This window comes from Triturus cristatus, chromosome 6 (assembly GCF_964204655.1).
Source record: "Triturus cristatus chromosome 6, aTriCri1.1, whole genome shotgun sequence".
Classification (NCBI taxonomy): Eukaryota; Metazoa; Chordata; class Amphibia; order Caudata; family Salamandridae; genus Triturus; species Triturus cristatus.
In genome coordinates, this window is record NC_140589.1 from 1,685,909,331 (window position 1) to 1,685,932,752 (window position 23,422).

A 23,422-nucleotide genomic window follows, 5' to 3' on the forward strand; every position below is an offset into this window, starting at 1 on the left:
GGGCCTTTTACGCACACATGTGGAACTCAGACACTCATTATCACTGCATGTATTCCCTCACCTGGTAAAACGTATAATTGGACAGAGCGGCACAGCTCCGCTTTGCTCATAATGGTGCATGTTAGTCATGTTTTGCCAAGTAGAAATATACAAAAAAATTTCGGGAGGATTTCCGACTATATGGCCTGTAATAAATTATGTGACATTTAAATATAATGTCGGCACAAAAAATAAATAGGAGTCTTTAAATGTAAACAACCACATCAATAATGGATCGCTGGTCCTCTTGCTCATTGACTTGATTCTACACAGAGGCTTTCCTTTGTCTTCATAATGATGCCGTATGGTTGCTTCTGTTGCAGGCATGATGACTGGATCCTTTTATTCAATTTCCACGCTTTTGAATCAGATGATCATGTACCATTATGAGGTAAGCCTTTTTGATATATTGTATTTTGATGCCATGAGAGGGCACGGTTTTGCAGGTTACATTGATCCTTTTCCCTTTGCTATTTGAAATTGACCATTAATTCTAGTTATTGTGTTCAGCGGCTCTTCTGCAGCCAATTAAGCCTTCTTCGATATAGTTCTCCATCAGCAGATCCCACGATGGGACCCATGAGGCAGTGACCTTAGTCTCCTATCTGTGTGTAAATGTGTGATGGCATTATCCTTGGTGTGTGTGTATATATCATACTATTCCTACTGGTAGGCCCTAATCCTGACCCTCCCAGATGTATGTGGTTTCATAGTCCTTCTCTGAACCAAACCACTTTCAAATGTTGACGTACTATACAAAATGAGCAGAGTTGTGCGGTGTGTGTTTTATCTGGGGTGGGGTTGTATTGACTCTTCCAATGTGTTGGTGCATTATTCCATTTTTGAGTAGATAATTACTGTCTTTGTAATTCCAAGCCGTTCATTCACAATGACAAAGCACATCGTATATGCTCACTTCCATATTTCATTAGCAAATGCCCACAGCGAGGTCAGGCTTTAGTAGCTCTTCAAAGCCTTTGCATTAACAACGGCATAGTTCACCCTAGCTTCACATTTTCATATTTCTTGATTCGTGTGCTACAATAAGGCTGGGCTGTAGTAGCCTGTTAGAAACCTAGATCCTGTTAATTCTGCACAAACCTAATCAAAGGAAGATCTGGTCTCCATGACAAGATCATAAGGCTGGAGTCGCACCGCGTCTTCAGTCACATTGGACCTCGGAGAAACCCAGGGTTCGAGTGCCTTATCCCAGATGCACTTCCATTTTTGAATGGTTAACAATACCTTAGTGTCAGGAATATATCACACTTTTCACACTAAATATGAACTTGGATTGACCACAATTTCATGACGGAGGCCAAGTTTTGATTCAAACTTGTTCTTTCCTTGACTATTATAGTCAATTTATAACAAGGACATGCAATTAAGGGCTTCTCAAATACCTGATGATATTCTGCAATACGTTACAAAATAATGGGGTTGACCCAGACACGTCACTGGGAGCTGCGTGAGTTGCAGAACAAAACAAGGGGTAGTCCCAGTGGAAATGCAATATCAAATGAAGATCAACATCACCTGTTAAATCAATTACAAACAATACTTATTCATGTTTGAACATATTTAATCAAGTTTGAACATATAATATCATGTCCAAAAAACTGCACATTTGTCAGTAAAATTGCGCCGAGGTGCCCCAAAGGGGAAGGGAGGGAATGGTGCAGCAATGTGCAAAAGTGAAGGTATGTGAGAGAGGGAGGGTAGTGAACAGTATATACATCCAAAACATAAAAAGGCCTATCCGGCCTTAACCAAGGCTAAATTATTTACACAACCATAATGTTTGAGAAGACACGGTGGATCTGTCACTGTCGTCTATATTTGGTAAACAAAGCATAAGGCTGTTGACGTTTCGACCTAAGGTTGGTGTAGGAAATTCTAGTCCTTACAAAAGGGTCTTCATCAGGATCGTGGGGCCCCCCTATGTCCAAAGTACAAAAATGGTTTGACAACCAGAGGGTCTGAGGGAAAATGTTTATAGAGACCACACAGGGTTTGTTCCCCCAATGAATACTTAACAACCAAGTGAAACCCTGGGGTCTACGCTAAAGTTTTATAAAATGTAAAGAACTACAATATCATTGGTGGGTCAAAGGATCCCAGATATACAAGTGAAACAAGTGAAACACCGCCTAAGAAAGATAATGCTAATGGGCATATCAATCTCAGTGGTCGTGGTGGTATGCGGGCAAGCCGCACATGACCCACAAGGAAAATGTCCTTGTACCGCTGGCAAACCCCATAGAGTGTTCTGAGTTTCTTTGTTTTTGACCCGGGGTCGGGTGTGCACTAACCTATCCTTTAGATTAGTACTTCGTTTGAATGCAAACAATGGACGTGGTAATGCTTCATCATCTACATTCAGAATCTTCCAATGAGATAAGATGGTGTTTTTAATCTGATTGGAAAATTTGCAAAAAGTATGGACACACGTCAGTCTATCCTGAGTCTCTTTCTTCAGTTTTGGTTCCAATAATGCTTCACGATTATTGTTAAGTGCTCGTTTGAAAGATCTTTTTATCAGTTTCTTGGGGTATCGTCTCACTTGTAATTGTTGGGACAAGTTTTTGGCGTGTTCGCGGTATTTGGCTGTAGTGGAACAGTTCCTCTTTACCCTCAGAAACTGGCCAAAGGGTAAATTGTCCCTCAGGGCTTTAGGATGATAACTGTCGTACAGCAATAAGGAATTCCTTGCTAGTGGTTTCCTATATAGTTCGGTATCAAGCCCCCCATTAGAGGGTGTAATCAAAACATCCAAAAAAGGAAGTTGTGTTTTGCTGTATTCACACGTGAAGTTAAGAAAGGTGTTACAGTTGTTTAGCCATGTCTTGAATTCCAGTAGCAATGGCAAAGAGCCCCGCCAAACTACAAAAATATCATCAATATATCTCTTCCATATAAGAATATTGGTTAGATAGGGATTGATGATGTTAAGAACATTCTCACACTCAAACACGTGTACATACAGGTTCGCCAGGCTGGGAGCAAAAATGCTCCCCATTGATGTACCCGATATCTGTAGGAAGAATTGTTCCTCGAATTGAAAAAAGTTTTCTTTCATTGCCAGTTTAGCACATGCTACAATGAAAGACACAGGTGTAATTGAATCCGGAGGATTGTTTAGCAATAGTGTCTCTATCATCGAGAGTGTTTCATCCTGAGGGATGCAAGTATAAAGCGACTCAACGTCGAAAGAAACCAGAAAGTCTGTCTGGGAATCAAAAGGCAAGTCGTTAACTAGTACCAAGATGTCTTTGGTATCCTTAAGGTATGTGGGCATTTGTTCAACCAAGGGACGTAAAAAATAGTCCGAAAAAGAAGAAAGGGGTTCTAGTAAAGAACCTAGTCCTGAAATAATAGGACGGCCTGGAGGTGGTATACGATTCTTATGCACCTTGGGAAGTATGTAAAAATACGGTACAACCGGAAAACTTCTGATTAAATAAGTGGCTTCATTTGCTGTGATCCAGCCGTTGGTACTAGCCTCATTCACCAGAATTTTAATCTCCGATAAGAGTCTCGGCGTAGGGTCTGCTGTAAGTCGTAGATATGACTTATCATCATTCAATTGTCGGAGACATTCAGTTCGATAAGCAATGGTGTCCATTACTACAGTCGCCCCGCCCTTGTCAGCGGGTTTGATTGTAATAGTCTCATCACTGGTGAGTGATGTTAGGGCTCTGCATTCTCTCTTGTTGAGATTCTGAAACTGGCTCTTGGTGGTCTTGCAGATTTTGGTAACCTGCGCAGTCACCGCCTTTTCAAAAGTTGAGACTGCAGCCGGGACCTGGCTGGTAAGTGGATTGAATGTTGATTTGTTCCGTAATCCTGTGTTATTGACCAATACATCAGGAGAGCCTGTTGGTTCTTTCCGAAAGAAAAAATGCAAACGTATTTTGCGAAAAAAATGCGCAAGTTCTTGTTGAATCGTGAAAGGATCACCTCCAAAGGAAGGAACAAATCCCAAACCTTTGTTCAGTAATGATAACTCATCCGGATTCAGGGTTTTTTTGCTCAAATTTATCACGAGGTCATGTGAGAGCTGGGTCCTGCTATGTTCTCCATCGATCCTCGAGTGGAGAGTGGGGCTGAACTGTCTGCCCAGTGGACTTGATTTTGATTTTGTCGCCTCTTGCCTCTGGACCGGCCACGGCCATACCCTAAAAAAGACTGCTGATTAGGATACATTTGGGGTTGTGGTGGATACAAAAAAGGTTGTCCAAAGTGTTGGAAAGGAGGATACTGTGCAGGACCGGGGGGCCACCATTGAGGAGAAGGAAAACCTGGTGGACCTCTTCTCTGCCCTCTCTGGAAACCTCTTGTTCTTCTGTTATTCCTTCTGTTGGTTGAATCGCCTTGGAAGGAGTTGTCTGAGTCGCTGGACCATCCCTCGCTACCTGAGGTAGAGTAGTCAGAGCCATATCTACGGCCCTGTCGATTGTATTGAGGATTTACATAATCCGTGCTGGTGTATGGATAAACTTTTTCCATAGAAAACTTAGCTAAATCTTTTTTAAATTTATTGATTTTAGTCATCAAAACGGAGTCTTTGAAATCCTTATTGCTTTTATTACATTCTTCATTTTGTTTTTTGAAAAGTGCACCAGTCAATGTGATTTTAATCTGTGCTTCTAAAGCCTGAATTTCAATCAATATAGTGTCGGCCACCCGTTTGGCAGTACTAATGATAAGAATGAGCCAATCACGGGTGCACTTCCAGGCTATTAAAGACCAATCGTTGATGAAGGTCTTATCATCCAGGAACAACCTAGGGGCATTAGTGACAATGAGTCCTGTAGGGGCACAATTGCCTCTAAGGTACTCAGTCATGATGGCTCCATGTATGTACACTCGGGAATGAGATTTTTTGAGAGTCAGAAGTTTCGCCCAGTCATCTCCTTGGCTAGTACTACTCCCCTGAAAGGTGTCAATAATACTAGGTGTGTCAAGAATAGCTTGGGCCAGAGTGTCATCAAAGGCTAAACCTTGTCGTTCAGCCATAATTAATGCAAGTAAAACCTAGTGAACAATTACGAGAGACCTGCCAAACATTTAGAAACCCTACAGCAGAGTTATGTTGTGAACAAGAAAAAAAGAGAAAAAGACCCACAGCCGTGGTGGCTGTTCATAGACAAAGTACAAAAATGGTTTGACAACCAGAGGGTCTGAGGGAAAATGTTTATAGAGACCACACAGGGTTTGTTCCCCCAATGAATACTTAACAACCAAGTGAAACCCTGGGGTCTACGCTAAAGTTTTATAAAATGTAAAGAACTACAATATCATTGGTGGGTCAAAGGATCCCAGATATACAAGTGAAACAAGTGAAACACCGCCTAAGAAAGATAATGCTAATGGGCATATCCCTTAAAAGGACGAAATCCCTCACTCACCAGAGGTGACATGCTTCATCATTGGGATTCTCCAATCCCAGAGGAAACCCCTAGTTCCTCTGGGGGCTACAACTCCCTCACTGTGAGGGAGGAGCACACGGATGTTTTGTTGTACAGATAAATGGGATGTACTAAATCCACAATGACAGTGTGCTATCAAAAAAAGGAAAAAGGAAGGACTTACCCGTGAATACTGGGTGAGTCAACCAACCTCTCACTGGCAACTGCTGTTTTTTGATAGCACACTGTCATTAATGAATTGCTTTAATCCTGTTTGTGTGTGCGACACCGCTTTTTTATATTAGTGGTTTTTGGGTCTTTTTCAGGTGGTCTTTTCTCGCGATGCACTTGACTTAAAGTGTTGGACCCAGAGTATCCTTTTCTGGTTGTTTGATACGCAGCAGCTGTTTCAAGTCCTGACGAAAGCCGTGCCATATCTGTAGGCTCTAAGGCTGAAACATGTCGACAACTATCACCATCACCATGGTCTAAAAAATTGTTGACTAGTGGTGCACTTACGTTTTAATTGTAGCCAAGGACGCACTATCAACAAAGCAGTGCTTGGACGCTCTTGAGCTATTTTTAAGATCACTTTCACTTCATATCACATAAAATATAAATAACAAAAATATTTTTTTCTGCGCTGCGCCCTCACTTATATCACTGGCTCGCCATTGTGGATTTAGTACATCCCATTTATCTGTACAACAAAACATCCGTGTGCTCCTCCCTCACAGTGAGGGAGTTGTAGCCCCCAGAGGAACTAGGGGTTTCCTCTGGGATTGGAGAATCCCAATGATGAAGCATGTCACCTCTGGTGAGTGAGGGATTTCGTCCTTTTAAGGGATATGCCCATTAGCATTATCTTTCTTAGGCGGTGTTTCACTTGTTTCACTTGTATATCTGGGATCCTTTGACCCACCAATGATATTGTAGTTCTTTACATTTTATAAAACTTTAGCGTAGACCCCAGGGCCCCCCTATGTCCACCAGGGCATGCAGTGGGGAAAATGACATGGAGGACCCGCAGGCTCCAGGGTCAGAGAGGGACGGGTTCCTTGTGAAAAAGTTATTGGCTTTAAATCATTTCTTTAATGTTGTGGAAAAGGCACGATAACTTCAAGATTGCTGTTTAGCGATTAGCGGCTGTTCGCCCAACGTAACGCACGTCTCTGGATATGCAGGCAATATTTAAATCGTGCTCCTTCAGTGCTCGGTTACTGAGCCATCGATCGGACGTGTATTCGATTTCAAGACAATTAGAGCATCTTGAAGTTATCGTGCCTTTTCCACAACATTAAAGAAATGATTTAAAGCCATTAACTTTTTCACAAGGAACCCGTCCCTCTCTGACCCTGGAGCCTGCGGGCCCTCCATGTCATTTTCTCCACTTCATGCCCTGGTGGACATAGGGTGCCCTCCACGGTTCTGATGACTTTTGCACATTACTGCACCATTGGGGCACCTCAGCGCAATTTTACTGACAAATGTGCTATATGTTCAAACTTGATTAAATAGGTTCAAACATGAATAAGTATTGTTTGTAATTGATTTAACAGGTGATGTTGATCTTCATTCGATATTGCATTTCTACTGGGACTACCTCTTGTTTTGTACGATATTCTGCAATAGTCCTCTAAGACAGGACTAACAGAAACCATGCACAAACATCCTCTACAACGCATACTGTTCATATTAGAAGAAAGAGTCTTTCAAGATCTCTTGGAAACCACTTCTTCACATGCATTCTTTGACCAAGGTCTGCCTTACTAGGGTCAAAACACGTGTCATCTATCTATTTGTTGGTTACTTGTGCATTTGTTTTGAACCTGACCAAGTAATAAAGAAACAGACAACTCCAAAACATCTATTATAAATTACTCGTATAGAAAATTCTGCATCACTTCGTAGCTCTGCTAGTGCGACACACCAAGAAGCCGTTACATTGAATCTTTTCTCAGACATAACAAATGGAAAAAAGCAGAACAAAATGTGATGAAATGTTGCATACCCATGCAGAAACTGTAGCAATATAAGTCTCAAGCTAACAACATTACTAGTATCCCACCAGTCACCCACAACTGTACCTATCTCAAGTAGAATAGACTTATTCAGCTTTTGTGTGGAAGCTGATGTGGAGAAATAATGTGTCACTTGCAGAAGACAGGGCCCTCAGCAAGAATGACACGCAATCTGTGATTTTACTATGCTTCCCTATGGTACAGCCAAGGGCACTGATCACCACTGTTGCTGTATAAACACATTGCTAAAGGAATTAGTACGGTGCTTGATACCAATAACCAAATGGTCTCTCTTAAAAGGGTGAAGAAGTGAATGCTGGACGGATTGGATTGACTTTAGTGTTGGCCGGCATGGTGGGTTCCATTCTTTGCGGTTTCTGGCTGGACTACAGTAAGACGTACAAGTAAGTATACAGGAGTTTGGGACAAGATGTTTTTCGCAAAGAAGGGCACCGCACAGTCAATGTGAATACTATGTTTATAAACAGCTAGAAACAAACAGCGCCTCTTAGATACTGGTAGGTTGCCTGCAAACCCACCATGTAACTGGATGCCGTGGCCTCCGCTCTCTTGGCTGTGGACCGTCTGCCATATTTAAAGATCCACACTTTTATTCCCGGTATCTGTTTGCCTTCATTGCATCAGCCAGTGCCGGGGGATCATTTTGGGCACACCTCGAATGCCCAGTGGGTTCCATGTTTTTTAATTTTGCTTTTCATTAACAAATCCCTAAAGCATGTTCTTGTTTCTGAGAAGCAAAAAACCAACATGGGAGAAACCTAGGGCCACTGTTTCGTTGGCTGGTTCGCCAGGCCTTGCATGGTGGACCCAGACTAGGTAAATCAGTAACAGACACCCGCTCTAAATAGGGCGTGGCTACTGTTACTGTGACCTGGCTGTCGTGTGGTGGTTGGACCACTGGGTTTCCGAAGGCAGAACTACTTGAGGCTGTACTGTTAGAAACCACTGGTTCCCTCAACCCGTAAATGCAGAGAGGGAACTACCAGTTTGCCAGGGTGGGAGCTCTGAACAACCCGCATGAAGAGGTCGGTCTCCAGTTCCTAGAGGCTGCAAAACATTTGTGGCGTGCCTCGTCTGACATGGTTTATGGTTGGGGGTGACAAGAACGGAAAACTGTTGTATTGATTGGCCTCTCGCCCACAGGTGAACAGAATAATGCCTGAAATTATGAACGAGCTTGGCCATACCCACTGTGCCCATCGCAGCATAACACAAACCTTGCTAACTAATACTGCTGCCTATAAACGGCGCATCTCGTGTAGACCCCAAACTTGACCTGTCCCTTTCTCAATGAGTTGCCTCTTTCTTGACTGCCCCACTCTGAAGCTGAGATGTTGAATGAGCCGTTGTCAGCTGAAGAGATTGTTGATGTCATCTCTGCAGTGGCCTCTGGAAAGTCCCCCGGTCCTGACGGGTTCCCCGCAGAGTACTACACAGCTGGGAGACTCCGACTCCCTGGCTTCTTGCTTTCTATATTGAAGAATCAAAGAAGAGCTCTTTCCCACCCGAGATAGATGCTGCTACCAACGCGGTAATCCCGAAGACACTGCCCCCTTCGGCCTCCTCCGCTGACTACTGTCTGATCTTGCTCATCAGTGGTAAGATCAAGCTATTTGCCAGAATCCTACCCACCCGTCTTAAACAGATCCTCCAGACACTCATACAAAGTGTGGTTTTATGCCGGCCAGCAATACGCAACACTGCCTCAGACGCCTGCATGTTGCCTTCACCCACTGTCACCTGCTTCCCCCCGTCTCAGATTGCTTCTCATCGATTTTTAGAAGGCTTTTGACACAGTGGATTGGGCCTTCTTGGGGCATGTACTGCTGAGAGCTGGCTTTGGACCCCGTTTTCGTGGGTTCATCTGAGTGCTCTACACTAACCTCCCAGCGCATGTCCAGGTGAACGGTGTAATCTCTGATGTCTTTACCATCAGGCAGGGGACTTGGCAGGGGTGTCCCCTTTCTCCCGTCCTCTTCGCGTTGGCGATTGAACCACTGGCATGCCTTCTCTGTTGCAATGCACAGGTGTGTGGATGGAGATGGGGGAGGGGCATGAGGACCATATTGCACTTTATACGGACAACATCCTCCTTTGCCTTGCATACCCCGCAGTGAGCAGACCTCGCTGTCTTCGAATCCTCCAGCTTTTTGGAGAGTCCTCGGGTCTCTACGTCATTTCAGCTAAATCGGTCTTAGCCCTGCACTGTAGTGATTAGCAGCACAAAATCCTTGTGCAGCGTCTCAGCTTTGATTACCTGGGAATCTGGGTGGCGCTCCACCCTGCACTCCCCTGGTCCGTCAATCTTGAGCCCCTGACATGGAAAGCCAAAGAGCACCTCAATAAATGGCAGTCCCTGCTGCTGAATGTGCTAGACAGGATCGCCCTGTACAAAATGATGTTTCTGCCTAGTTTCCTCTATGCCTTTCAGAATCTGCCGATACTTTTACCTTGTTGCTGGTTCCAAGCCGTGGATATCGTGGCATCCTCATTTCTCTGGCACAACTCAAGGCCCCTCCTGGCTCTTGCCCACTGTCAATGAGCCCCATATGATGGAGGCCATAGAACCAACCCTGTACCCTTATTACCTAGCATCCCAACTTTTGGTGGTCAACGATTGGTTTACGGGGGGGCTGGTCTGACTTCACCTACCGGTTGGAACTGACACTCCTGGGGTTTCCTCAGATTATGGCTACGCTCTAATGATCTCTGGTTCCCCCTGCCACCCCTGTAGTGTAAGGACCTAAATGATTTTCCTTGCCTGGAGGGCTGCACTCCGACACACTTGGGTTGTGAAACTCACACACCAAACCCCCCTTCAGCATTACACTTGGCTGCGTGAAGTAGCGGCGTTGGAGGACTTTGGGAAATGGGACCTCATTGACATAACACAGCTGGGCTACGTGCGGTCCCGGACCCATATATGCTCCTTTCAGGAACTTCAAGATACTCACTTACCTCCTCTCTCTTTTTTATAAATACTTACAACTGAGACACACACGTGGTGCCCACATACCACCATGCATCCCTCTTCCTGATTTCTTATGGGCGCATTGGGTAAGGGAGGCATCTCTCAAATCTATCGCACATTGATTATTAACGCCCCAGGCACACTGGATTATCTCAGTATCCATTGGGAGGGTTGGCTGGGTCCCTTTGATGACGATGAATGGCGGGATGCAGTGATGGCACCTAGGGTTGTTACGATTTCTTCGAGGCCGAGTCTGATGCAGACCTATCACCTCTATTGTGCCTATTTCACGCCAGCCAAGCTCCATCGTGCTGGCCTGCTTTCAGAACCTACCTGCCCACGCTGTGCACATGCCCCTGCCGACTTCTTCCACATGGTGTGGCTATGCCTGAAGATTCAGAAATTCTGGACTGCTATGATAAGGGAGTTGACGGAAGTGTTGGGTTGGGAGGTGAACCTCTCACCTCTGATGCTGTGGCTTTGGGTCATGGAGGGCTCTGGGGGCTCGACGGCAGACTAGACGCTTCTAGGTACGGCCACTGTGGTGCAGCATACTGGAAAAACCCTTCCCCTCCCACTCTGTCGCAATGGTGACAGGGGGTGGACTGGTGCACCCAGCAAGAGAGACCCGGGTATAAAGCCCGGTGCTGTCCTTCGAAGCACGATCGTACTTGGGGTAAATGGTTGCAACAGCTGGACTGAGCCTCACACCTCTTTCTATCTACACCTATGTCTTTCCTTTGATTGGTCGTCATATCATGTTTTATTTTCTCATGATGTGGTTAGTTACTGTGTGTACTGCGGCACTATCTCAGTGTCATAATGTGAAAAATTCAATAAAATCGTTTATCAAAAAAAAAAATCAAGTTCTTACAAAGAAGGTGATTTCTAGTCCACAAGATCTTACTATACAGAGAAAAATACGCCTAGAGTACTGATATGCTGCTGTTGATAATAAAGTAGGTTGAAGAGGCACTTACTCTGTCTTTGGAAACAGAGTTACCATATAACATATTTTAAATATTAAAAAATACATAATTTCCGTCAACGTGGAGAAATACATATACGGTAGTATAGCATAGTGTAGATCTTACTTGTTTCTTTGTGTTTTTGATGTGAAATTTCTCCCTGGAATTTGACCAATTAATTTGGGGAAAATTTTGTTTCAGACAAATAATTTTCGACCAGATGAGAAAATGCCAAATAAATGTAGGGTATTAATTATTAGGCATTTTAAAAATTGTAAAATTGAGTTCGGATGTGTTTACGTATTTTAAAAAGTGTTTTTGTGTATGTTAATAAATAATAGTCCCAATACAGGTAATTTGTGATGATCTTGCTTGAATGTTCTGCAACAGGATCCTCCTGAGGGTTCACAAACACAGAACCTCAAGGTTTCGGTCCCCCAATCTTTTCGCTCCAAAATCCTCAATGGGCGTCGCACTTACAACATTACGTCGCGTAAAAGCATGTAGGTTATCGTACCAGTGTGTCTCTGTTTCGTTATCTCATTTCAGTCATGAGGATATTTTATTAATAAAATCGTGTTCTGTATTTGCAGGCAGACAACGCTGGCAGTGTACGTCTTATCTTTCATTGGAATGCTTGTATTTACCTTCACACTGGACCTTGGACACCTGGTTGTTGTATTTATCACTGGTGGAATGCTTGGGTAAGCATCTATGGTCACATCTCACCTTATGTATCTAATAGACAATCTTACTGTATTGCTCCTTAACAGCTGGCACTTAAAGAAGCAACTGATGACAAGGACCATGTGAATCCTGGTGGCATCCATAAAAAAGTCACATGTATTCTTAAAGATCCCCAAGTTAATCCAGCTTCAAAATATTCTCCCAGTGTAAAAGACATCTTAACTTTAGACCTGACAAGAAGGGCTTTGGTTCCAATCACAGGCATTTTTGTTTACCTGGGCTGTGGATGGTGAAGATTTGATTATGTAGTAGAATGGGTTTTGGGACAATCTAGAAGATGATGGAATGGGTAGAATACGGAAACCTATATAGTACAATCCACAGAGTCAGACATTTTTGTGGCTTCTTGAGGATGAACTGAAATAGAGAAAGGCGTGTTCTAAGCTTATTTGTCTAAAAAATATGTTTTGCGGGGAGCCCTGAATTTCAGTGAATTAAGTTGTTGGTGCATGTGATCTTGCAGAGAATTAGTGGGATTTTGGGCCAAGGACAGGTAAGTCAATTGGCAGGAAGGTTTACAATAATCATACAGCTTTATTGTAGGCCTCTATGGCAGTTTTTGCTGGCAGGTGGTCGCTGCACTAGTTTGTATAGCATAAAAATGTGATAGACAGCTGATGGTTTTCCCAAATGTTTATGATGGCATTTATCTGTAGAATGGATAAGGCCACTGCTTTTCTGCCTACAGCAGGGGCCAAGAACAGTACATTGAAGTGCAATGTAAGTAAAACACTACCCTACCAGTGAAGGAAATGTTGGTAATGGGAAACGGCCACTACAACGTGGCCGTTTCCACGCATAACAGTAACCACGCATGCATTACAACGCATGCGTGGTTACCACGATTGCATTTACCACGCATACCTTTACTACGAGATACGTAGTAAAGGCATGTGTGGTAAAGGTATTATTAAAAAAAGGGGGGTTGCGGGGGTCTCCCCCCACAAACGAAACCCAAACCTGATTGGAGGCAATCGGCGTCGTACCGTCGTTAGAGGAAAAGGAAAGACACTTCCGCTTCCTCTTTACGACGTACGACGCAGATCGGAAGAGCTTTCAGAGGAGAGGACCTAGCGAGGTAAGGGGAAATTTAGTTTAAGGAATTAATGAGGGGGACTTATAGCGAAGGGGTACATTTAAGAGTTTGTGGGTGGGGGAATCGCACAGGGAAATTTTTTTAATGTTGAGGAGAGGGGAATTTATTAGAAGGAAAAGGGGCGGGGGGGTCGCACAGGGGTATTATAAAAAAAAAAAAAGAACATTTACCACGAAAATGCCTTTACCGATATGCGTGGTAAATGCATTTTCATGGGAAATGTTATTCGTGGTAACGCATTCGCATTGTAACGCATGCGTAGTAAAGGCATGCGTTGCAACGGAATGCATTGTAATGACATATATTCGTTGGTAATAGGAGGTTTCCCTGGCAAACCAGACAGATACCTGGCAGTTCCTATGAACAAGTCTCACTGGGCGCTTAGACGCACTCGGATTTTGAAGAATGGAATTGAGCGGAATGCAGACAGCACTGCTAGATCATGCTGCCACGGTAGACTGCTTTTGCTGGATCCTGTTGGCGAGAGGTGTAGAGGAGAGAAGTAAGAGCAACCTAGTTGTGGACTGTTGGTTTCAAATCCCGCCCTTACACTTACCCACCATTCTCTGGTGGTATTTTCACTCATTGCTCCTGTGAGTGGGACAACTTTTTACTACATATCGCTTGTTGTAGCAGCCAGGTGGTTGACCAGGACTTTCAGGTGGTGGTTGTGAAGGGTCCTACATCCGCATACACTGTGACTTATCACCTGCAGCTTACTTTGTATCATGGCCTGTTGTGAAATACGCCTTGACTATTGACAATCTAGTCCCTCTGTAGAATATGTGTTTAGAATTCCCTAAACTGCTGGCTGCTCAGTGCTTTGCACCCACTCTGACAAGGTGGTGATTTAACCCCTTCGATGCGAGTGACGGAGCAGTTCCGTCATGCGCGTCGGTTGCGCTGTGCGCATGACGGAACCGCTCCGTCACGGCCCCGCCCACGCACGGAACCTTCAGCACGGCGCGGTAATCCGCGCCGCGCTGAAGGGGTTAAGTAATATTATGAACCTCATCATACTATGCAAATCAAAATGTGTACCATTGATGCACAGATCAACAATACCCAGGGCAAGCTGGACAAGTTCATGATGGGAAAGGTTCGCTAATGGATCAGCAACATGGAGGCCAAGGCAAAGGCGGGGGCAATAGGAGCTGCACACAGTGCATTCAATGCAGCAGAGTAGGCTTGACAAGTTTTAGAATTGAATGTGCAAATATAAAGTTCACGCTGTGGTCTGATGGAAGTCAAAGAGCCAGAGATGATGACAAACTTCCTGGCTCAGTTGTTGTAAGGGACTTTGAGGGCTGATGTCCTGTGACAATCAGCTATTACAGAAGGGCACATCAGGTTCCCAAATGTTTGCCAATACCAGGGGATCCTCCAAGGCCAGTGCCACTGCACTTGGAGTGCAAGTCAGAGAGAGTATTTTGTGTGCAGCCTGGAATAAACAGGCTGTATTATATAACTCATTGTGGGATCTCATACCACCTTGAACTAAGCCAACAGGAGCCATGTTTAGTCTATCATGCCTCAAGTAAAGTTCTGTCAATTGTTTGTATGTAAAGAAAACTCTCTGAATTCAGGCTTGTCCTCGCTATATTGTTTTTGCAGAGGATAATCTTTGTTTCCCTTGCAGGTGGAGGATGGATGCAAGTCTCAATAAGGCTCCGCTCCTCCCTACGTGTACATTAATCATCAAAGCGTACACACCAGGTATTTCTCTGCTCATCATACAGCTCTTAGTTGCCAGGTCCTTTGATGCAACTGATAGGTAGGGCAAAGGCGACTCATAGTAGACATCTTGAAGTTTCCGGATGTGTAGCATGAGATATGCAAGATTTTGCAGGTCTAGCTTTTGTAGTCTGAGAAACACCGTACCTTCCCTACCACCTAGCTGCCCAAGGACCTGAATGTGCAAAGGCCACCAAAGAAGAGAGATCCTTATCCAGTATCTATGAGTGCATTTCAAGGGAACTTCCTTGATGGTCCAAGCATCTACTGCTGAGGCTGGCTTGTCACTAGTCCTACAAGCTTGCCTGGGGAACATGGCTTACACAGGCCTTCACTGGATGCAGACACAGATTTGCATGGGCTATTCTTTTGATAGATTGTATTTGTTTCACTTGCTAACTTAAACAGTTAAGACATTTTTTAATGGTAAAACTATTTTTCATCCAGATTGCTCAATATTTTTACTTTATTTCAAGCTATGTTGAGTTTATACACATTTATATATATATATATATATATATATATATATATATATATATATATATATATATATATATATATATATATTACCTACTGGCGGTCGCCAGTAGGTAGTTATAGTTAGGACCACGTTTCCATAGGAAAACCTCAACATTCTATTTTGAATAACTTTGGCGCCGGTCGACGAATCCTCGCGAATTTCTCAAAATAGGTGGGGCGCTACGCTCCGCTCCTACCCTGAAAGTCTCGGGGGGATCCGTCAAGCGGGGGCTGAGATAAAAGGGGGGTCCCAAAACGCGTTTTTCCCATGCATTTTTCCATAGGACCTTTAGAACGAGCTACAGCCCGAACGGCTGAACAGAATTACTCAAAATTTGGCAGAGAGGTAGTCCCTAGGTCAAGGAAGTGCCTTTTGTAGGTTTGGTGGAAATCTGTTCAGTAGATTCTGAGAAAATAGCCTTTAAATCAATATATATATCTGAGCCCGCTTACGGTACGCTTACCGTACGCTTACGGTAAGCGTACGGTGGCGTGCGCGAGCGCGATTCTGATTGGCTCTTAGATCTTAGTAAACATTCTAATCGGCCGAAACCAGGAAGCGGCGGCCGCCATTTTGTGTATTTCACTCTGAAAAAAAAGAGTGAAAAGAAGGAAAGGGGGCAATGAGGAGAGTTACAGACCCCCTAACAATTGTAAGGGGGTCAAAGAAGGACAGAAAAGTACAAAAAAAACATTTATTGATTTTAAAAAAAATCACGGGGTACGCGTACGGTAAGCTTACGGTAAGCGTACGGTAAAAAAAAATAAAAATAAATAAATGAAAAGCAGATTTAAGAGTTTAGAAATTAGGGAGCTCTAAAAAGAGCCGTTGTGTTTATGAAATGATTTTTTAGTGGTACCTACAAGTAAGTACCGATGCAGAGTCTAAGGTTCAAGAGGAAGACTCTGTTCCCTTCATCATTGAAGTGCACACCATCTCCTCTATAAATGTCTTGCATGTCATAACGCAAGTTGTTGTGGTAAATGGCACCCATACCATAGTCACGGAGGAAAGCAGAAACAGATTTGTTGACGTGCTTTCTTGCTTTGTCATCGCACCGCGTGCCCACCGTGCGTGCACGGCACTAACTGCGTAAAGTGGGCACGCGGTGCGCGAAGCGCACCGCGTGCTCACTGTGCGCGCACGGTGCGCGAAGCGCACCGTGCGCGCACGGAACGAACTGCGTTAAGTGGGCGCGCACGCCACGAATGGCGTAAAGTAACTTAGCATTTAAAAAACCGTACAAATTCACTGAAAAAACCATAGGTTTCACACAGGTTATAGTTAGGAATTAGCATTTAAAAAACCTTGCAAATTCACTGAAAAAACCATAGGTTTCACACATGTTATAGTTAGCGGAAATTTTACTGATAAAAAACCAATGGAATTCCCCCGTTATAGTTAGTGCAGGCAACTATAACTCACGCGACCGCAATCTTCTGCTGATGACATATGTGTCTTTATGAAAAAAAAATATTTGTAATATATGTATAGCTAAAAATGTATGGAAGAAGACATGGGCAAATAAGTGTCTAAATACAGTATTAGCATCAGCAGAGGATTGCGGTCGCGTGAGTTATAGTTGCCTGCACTAACTATAACGGGGGAATTTCATTGGTTTTTTATCAGTAAAATTTCCGCTAACTATAACATGTGTGAAACCTATGGTTTTTTCAGTGAATATATATATATATATATATCCTATTTGCGATTCTAGTTATAGCTCGACTTTTAGGACCGGATGTACTCTTCACTAGTTTCAAAATATTGCTGCAATGTGTGACTAGTATTTTTACTTTAATTAATTACTTTCACGAGCCTACCTATATGCCATCAGTTTGATTCATAAAAACAAGAATCGGATTGAGTCACAATTCGATCTTCCTGATTACTATCCATTAGGTAGGTCACAAAATGCGACTCAATCTGATTGGCCACAACCACAGGGATGGTGGCCTACAAGGATCAGCAGTCACCATGCCTGTGATTGATTTTCAATAAGTAAACCTTTTTTAAAAAATTCAGGCCATTTTCTTTAAGGAAAACGGAACTGCGTCAAAAAAGAAAAGTTTCCTTTCTTTTAAAACGTTTGAGAGTTGGCCGTGGACCACTGCCTACTCCCTAGCATAATTGTTTTAAATTGACAAAGGGACCCCTTCCATTTTACGTAAGGGAGTTGGTTACTTTTCGATGATTTACAACTGCTATTTCAGTCCTAAACCATTTATACATATGGATGTGAGTCACTATTGAAAAAAGTTACCGACTCCTAAAATGGGTTTAGACATGGATAAATACATTGCAAAAAGGACTTCTGCAGCTGCAAACTTCAAATCAGAAGATTTGCAACCATAAAAATGCTTTGTACATCTGGCCCTCAAGTCTTTATCTTTTAGCTGTATTGCATAGAGCCTTACCCTTCCTGCATTCAACAATATCTCTAGCAGAGTTACACCTACTGCTCGAACCCAGGGTGCGTAAGGGGGAGAACTAAGCTAACTAGAAAGGAGCCTTTGTGAGTAACTAGATTTACAGTGCTATGGAATCTAGACTTTAGCACATCATGGCTTCGTTTCGCCATTAATTCTACTATGCATTTGCCCTGCAGTATATTTGAGAATTCTAGGACCTAAGTAAAAGATTTTTTTATGGTGGTTATCACATAAGACCAAGACCTACCTGCAAGTATGAGATTTGTTTCTAGGCGGATTCTCAAATTTTCAGCCTCTTCTTTTCTCTCGAGCTGTGCTGCGAGGATTGTGAGTGTTCATACTGTTTCTGACAGGGCAAAGAAGTCCAACCTGAAGCAGTGGCATTTTATTTTATTTTATTTCATTTAGCACATTTATTTAGCGCCAACTAGGCCAGTGGGAAGAGAGTATTTTATAATAACCGAAACACATACATGCAAGAGAAAACCAGCATACGAAAGAAGAAACTGGACGTTGCCATAAAAAAAACCCATCAAATAATAAATAAACCTGCAATCAAACCCTAGTCTATAAGTTAGCCAAGATAAGAATTAAAGGGATATGTTTTTACCTTTTTCCAATTTGAAAATACAGGGAAGTAGGGTGTGATGGTGACAGAATTTTCAGCCCTCGTAGATGGACTCCACCATTGATTTTTGTAATCGCTATTAATAGAACTTGACCATCATTATAGAAATAAGTGGGGTATAGGCCAAAGATGGTAAATGCCATTACCTCAGGTGCAATACGTGCCATGTGTGGTAAATTTCCCTTTTACTAGTTTTTAACTTGGAAGTGAGGCATAACATGCAGAATCAGTATTTAGCACACCAAACTCCACATATTTTGCTGATTTTCCAAACCCTTTACCCCTGTAAATTTCATCAATTTGACCTACCGAAATCTGTCAGGGAAAACAGTGTGAGTTTGATAATGACCACACAACTCGGGATTCCGATCCTTGTGCAAACTACTTTTTGAACTGGGATCATAATGAACAAGGAGTTTGTAATGAGGGCTTTAGAATGATACCCTCCATCATTCACCCTGATCAGAGCAGGCTTGTACCAGGAAGTAATACCTCCCATAACCTTTGGTGCCTCCTTTACATGATGAAGGCAGCTCTAGACATATCCTTGGCTGCCAGAGGTGGTGGTTGACCTGGAAAGGGCCTTTGACACAGTAAGCTGGAGATAAGTTTGCTCTGTAGGGGACAACATGTTGGCATGTCTGCCTTGTATACTGACCCAACGGCGAGGATTCACTCCAGCCAAATTGTATCAGACTTTTAGTGTACTCCATATGAATTGTAATTATTAAATTCCTTTTTTATTGATCATTTCAGCTTCTTCATGACTGGGTATCTACCTCTTGGGTTTGAGTTTGCAGTAGAAATCACATATCCCGAGTCAGAGGGTACGTCATCTGGACTGCTCAACGCTTCTGCTCAGGTAAGGAAGCTTGGTCCTGCTTAAGAGAACAGGAATGTTCTTTGCAGACTAGGCATTTGGGTGTAGTTCAGCCATTGATTTCAATAACAATTCAAAAGTGTGATATATGCATGCCAAACAACTCTCTAGGCGCATGCAGTGGCCCAGAGTGTCATTAAAAGATTTGTGTGTCCAAAATAATTCTCCTCTTCCCTTTGTGCGAGCAGTCACTCCTCCCCACCTTCTGGTGAAGACCCCTTCACTGGTTGCAAGAGTCTCCCACTTTCTGGTTGCAGGAGATTTCCCCCATTCTTGATGTTAGGGAAGTGATTCCCCATTCTATGTGCATGGGACCCGCTTCAGGATACAAGAGACCATCAACCCTCTCCTGTCAGTAGAAGGTGCCTTTTGGTATTAGACATGCTCTGCCTTCTTCCTTTAGTCTCTCTTAGAGGCTGCGACAGGAGGTCCTCTTCAAACAGGGAAAGTTATTGTGGAATCTGCTGTATACTCTGTTTCTGCCAACGATGTGACCAATCAGGGAGATGGGGCTGGAACTTTGAGATGGGGCGTGGCCATAGAGAGTGGCGCTTTGGACGCCCTGCACTTCTCAACCAGTCACACCTCCTTCCCCCACAATAAGGAAAACCTCATTTGGAGCCACCTCCCATGTCCTGGGTGGAGCCCGGCTGTGAAGTGCATTCTTGCCTGAGCTGGAAACCCAATCTGAGCAAGGGTTTACAGCTCACTGTGTGATAGCGGCTCGTCACTGGATTGATGAGTGCAGAAACCGATTGTCAGACAGTGGCAATATGTGAGTTGACAGGCTGAAACTGTCTGCTGAGTCACAGTACTGCAGCTCCTGTGGCAGCAAGTGCGCATGTCCAGAGCAGTTCTCTTCTTCATCTTCTCGTTCCATCAGAGTACGTCATTGAGGCAGTCAAATCACGCAAGATGCCAGCATGGACGGCAGGCTTCACTTTCTGGATGCTTTTGGTGCGGCACTATGCTATTTGTCTTTTCTAATGCCACTTTCCGGGCACACTGTGGGAGGTGACTCTGGCTAGCAGTGTGTGGGCAGTGACTCAGGGGATGGCAGTGTGCGGGCAGTACTGTGGGGCTGGCAATATGTGGACAGTAACTGCTGATTAAGAATTTTCCTTGTGCGGACTGTATCTCTCAGACTTTACCATTGCTTTTAGAGTTCTGCTTTGCCCTTCACAATTACACTCATGCATGTACCTTTGTCAGTTTTGAGAACCATACTCACCTTTCTTTGGTGGCTAATGGTTAGTCTGTCGCTTGTTTAGCCTAAACTTACCTCTATAAAACCTTACCATCATGTGTTCAGTATCCCCGTCTGTGGTTGTGCTGTATTTGGGTAAGCCACATGCTCTCACCCCTGGATAAACCAAGACGCAAGGCCAGATTCTCAACAAGACTGCTCGCTCCGCAGTGCTTTGTGTTGCACTGCAAGCAGCCTCAGCCTTTGCTTTTCAGAATGTCTCACTGGTTGCTGTAAGGCTCAGTCCTGACTCAGTTCTGGTTGCTTTATGTCTCACTGCTGTTTGCAGATGGTCTTGCCCCTAGTTGCTGAAGTCCTCAATACTGGCCGATGAATTCTTCACTACTGCTTACTAAAGGTTTTTATTGCTGGTTGATAAAGACCTCACTGCTGGTTACTAAAGGCCTCGCTGCTGGTTGCTAAAGGCCTCGTTCCTGGTTGCTAAAGGCCTCGTTCCTGGTTGCTAAAGTCCTCGCTGCTGGTTACTGAAATCTTCTCTCCTGGTTGATGGTCTTCACTGGTGATTGCTGATGGCCTTGTTGCTGGTTGTTATACGTCGCACGGCTTGTTGCTGAAGGACTTGCTGCTGGTTGTTGAAGATCTCACTGCTAGTACCTCAGATTTTGCTTCACGCTGTTAAAGATCTCAGTGTTGGTTTCTGATATCCTCACTGCTGGGTGTTGAAGGCATTGCTGCTGACCTCGCTTCTGCTGTGCCAGGCCTTGCTTCTGGTTGTTGCATGCCTAGCTGTTGGTTGCTGATTGTCTCGCTGTTAGTTGCTGAAGGCCTTGCTGCTAGTTGCTGAAGGCCTTGCTGCTCAGGCCTCGCTGCTGGTTGTTGATGTCCTCGCTGCCGTTGCTGAAGGCATCACTGCTGGTTGCTAATGGCCTCGCTGCTGGTTGTTGAAGACCTCACTGTTGGTTGCTTTGAATCAGATTTTTAGCACTGCCTACTTAACAAAATATTCAAGTTGTATGCAATAATGGACTCATCTGGTGTTTACTTTGCATTCTTCTGTTTCAGATATTTGGGATTCTCTTTACCTTGGCTCAGGGAAAGCTCACCACAGACTATAATCCTCTATCTGGAAACATTTTTCTCTGTGCTTGGATGTTTGTAGGGATCATTTTAACAGGTGAGTGTATCTCAGTGACATAATACCTACGTTAAGAGGTTATCAGTGTGTACCCTGATAGACTATTAGACATACTTGTTTAATGTTATGTACACAGGAACGTGACTTAACGATTTCTTTTCATATCACTAATGAGTGTTTGTCTTTCAACAAGAGTAAACTTTGAATGTTTTTCTGATTCACACAGTCACTGTGTGTTACATTCCAGAGGAAAAGATTATGTGGTAAAAGCACACTAGTACCTAAGGGCTTGATTCAGAATCGGGTAGAGATACCGCTCCACCCGATTCTGAGCTCAAAAAGTGTGGATTCGTATCTGGAGTCTCCCTGTGTTTCTGTGCTTGGATTCCTCCCCGAGACACCTCTGTAATCGGGGAGAACCATGTGGTAAGGAGCCCAATCATCAGAGTTACTAGAATTATGCGGCAGGGTTTACTAAATTATGCTGCAAGAAAAGGTCATTAGGAAGAGACGCCTCTTCCTAATAGCGTTCGTACATGCCAGGACCCTTTTTTGCGGTTGCACGCCTGCCGATTTCCCATTTGCGACCACAAAAAACGGACGTACATCTGGCCCTAACTGTTTATATTTTGTGTTTCTCCACTCTTTTTACCCATTAAATAACTCTTCCTCAAACCCACTCTTCAAATGCACTTTCTCTTGCCCTTTCCAGGTGTAAAGCTGCATGCCTCTCCAGGGAGGGAAGTATCTGAAATATTTGGTGACTGGCCTCAATATTACAAGTTAATTGGTGTTCACTAACTTTTGCAGATGGGCCAATCCAAAAACATTCCAAAACCCCCAAAACTAGTTATATAAATGTAGAAATGTAGCCTTCCTGGCAAAATTTCAGGCATAACAAATATTTTTGTATATATGTTCTTCAAAGCAGTATGATTCTAATTAATTTATAGCCTATATGCTCTATCCTACACAAGGCCTTCGAAGAATGCTGCATTTTGTTGCAAATATGCTAATTTGAAATATGCATACGTATTTGATTTCTTGTAGTTTTATGTAGTGCAAACTTAGCCGAAGGGCATTAGAGCAGTTCACATGAGCACCAGGCTACATTACACAAGGGCAGATTTTTTTCTTTTTAGGGACTCCCGGAGATTAAGGCCCTAATTAGAGCTTTTTGGACGGGTTATTCTGTCATAAACGTGACGGATATTCCGTCCGATCGATTATAAGTGCATTATAATCTATGGCACTTGTAATTCGACAGATATGATTTCCATCACATTTGAGAACGGAGTAACCTGTCCACCAAACTCTAAATCAAGCCCTACGTGATTTGCTTAGGATCACAGTATGCTGAGCCGACACCGGTACTTGTACCTGTTTCCCCCTGTTTCAAAGTCAGCAGCTCTGGCTGTTAGGCCACATCTCCTCCCCATGTAGCCTTTAATTATATCGAATACCTGCTCTTGTAATTTCATTGTCATTTCTTGGTTGAAATTTAGAGAGATAGATGTACTAAGAGGCAGGGCACAAAAAATTGTTGCAAATTGTGCACTCACTTTTTCTGACCTATCTCTGATTTTTCGATGTGACCTACGTACTAATAGGT

The 23,422-nt window shown here is 43.6% G+C and overlaps 1 protein-coding gene across 2 annotated transcripts in view; it reads left to right on the plus strand.

Moving 5' to 3' along the window:
- FLVCR1 (FLVCR choline and heme transporter 1) overlaps window positions 1–23,422 on the plus strand; it is a 136,053-nt gene that overhangs the window by 102,993 nt on the left and 9,638 nt on the right. Inside the window, exons 4-9 of one of the 2 annotated variants that reach the window (XR_014963198.1) lie at window positions 363–430; window positions 7,772–7,875; window positions 12,025–12,135; window positions 14,914–14,990; window positions 19,345–19,450; window positions 21,738–21,779. Coding sequence is in view for 1 of the 2 variants with exons in the window: in XM_085612883.1 (XP_085469009.1) it covers window positions 363–430; window positions 7,772–7,875; window positions 12,025–12,135; window positions 19,345–19,450; window positions 21,738–21,849 (501 nt within the window). In the remaining variant the exon portion in view is untranslated. Of the gene's footprint in view, window positions 1–362; window positions 431–7,771; window positions 7,876–12,024; window positions 12,136–14,913; window positions 14,991–19,344; window positions 19,451–21,737; window positions 21,850–23,422 lie in introns of those variants that run through there. The other variant, XM_085612883.1, reaches the window with a different exon arrangement.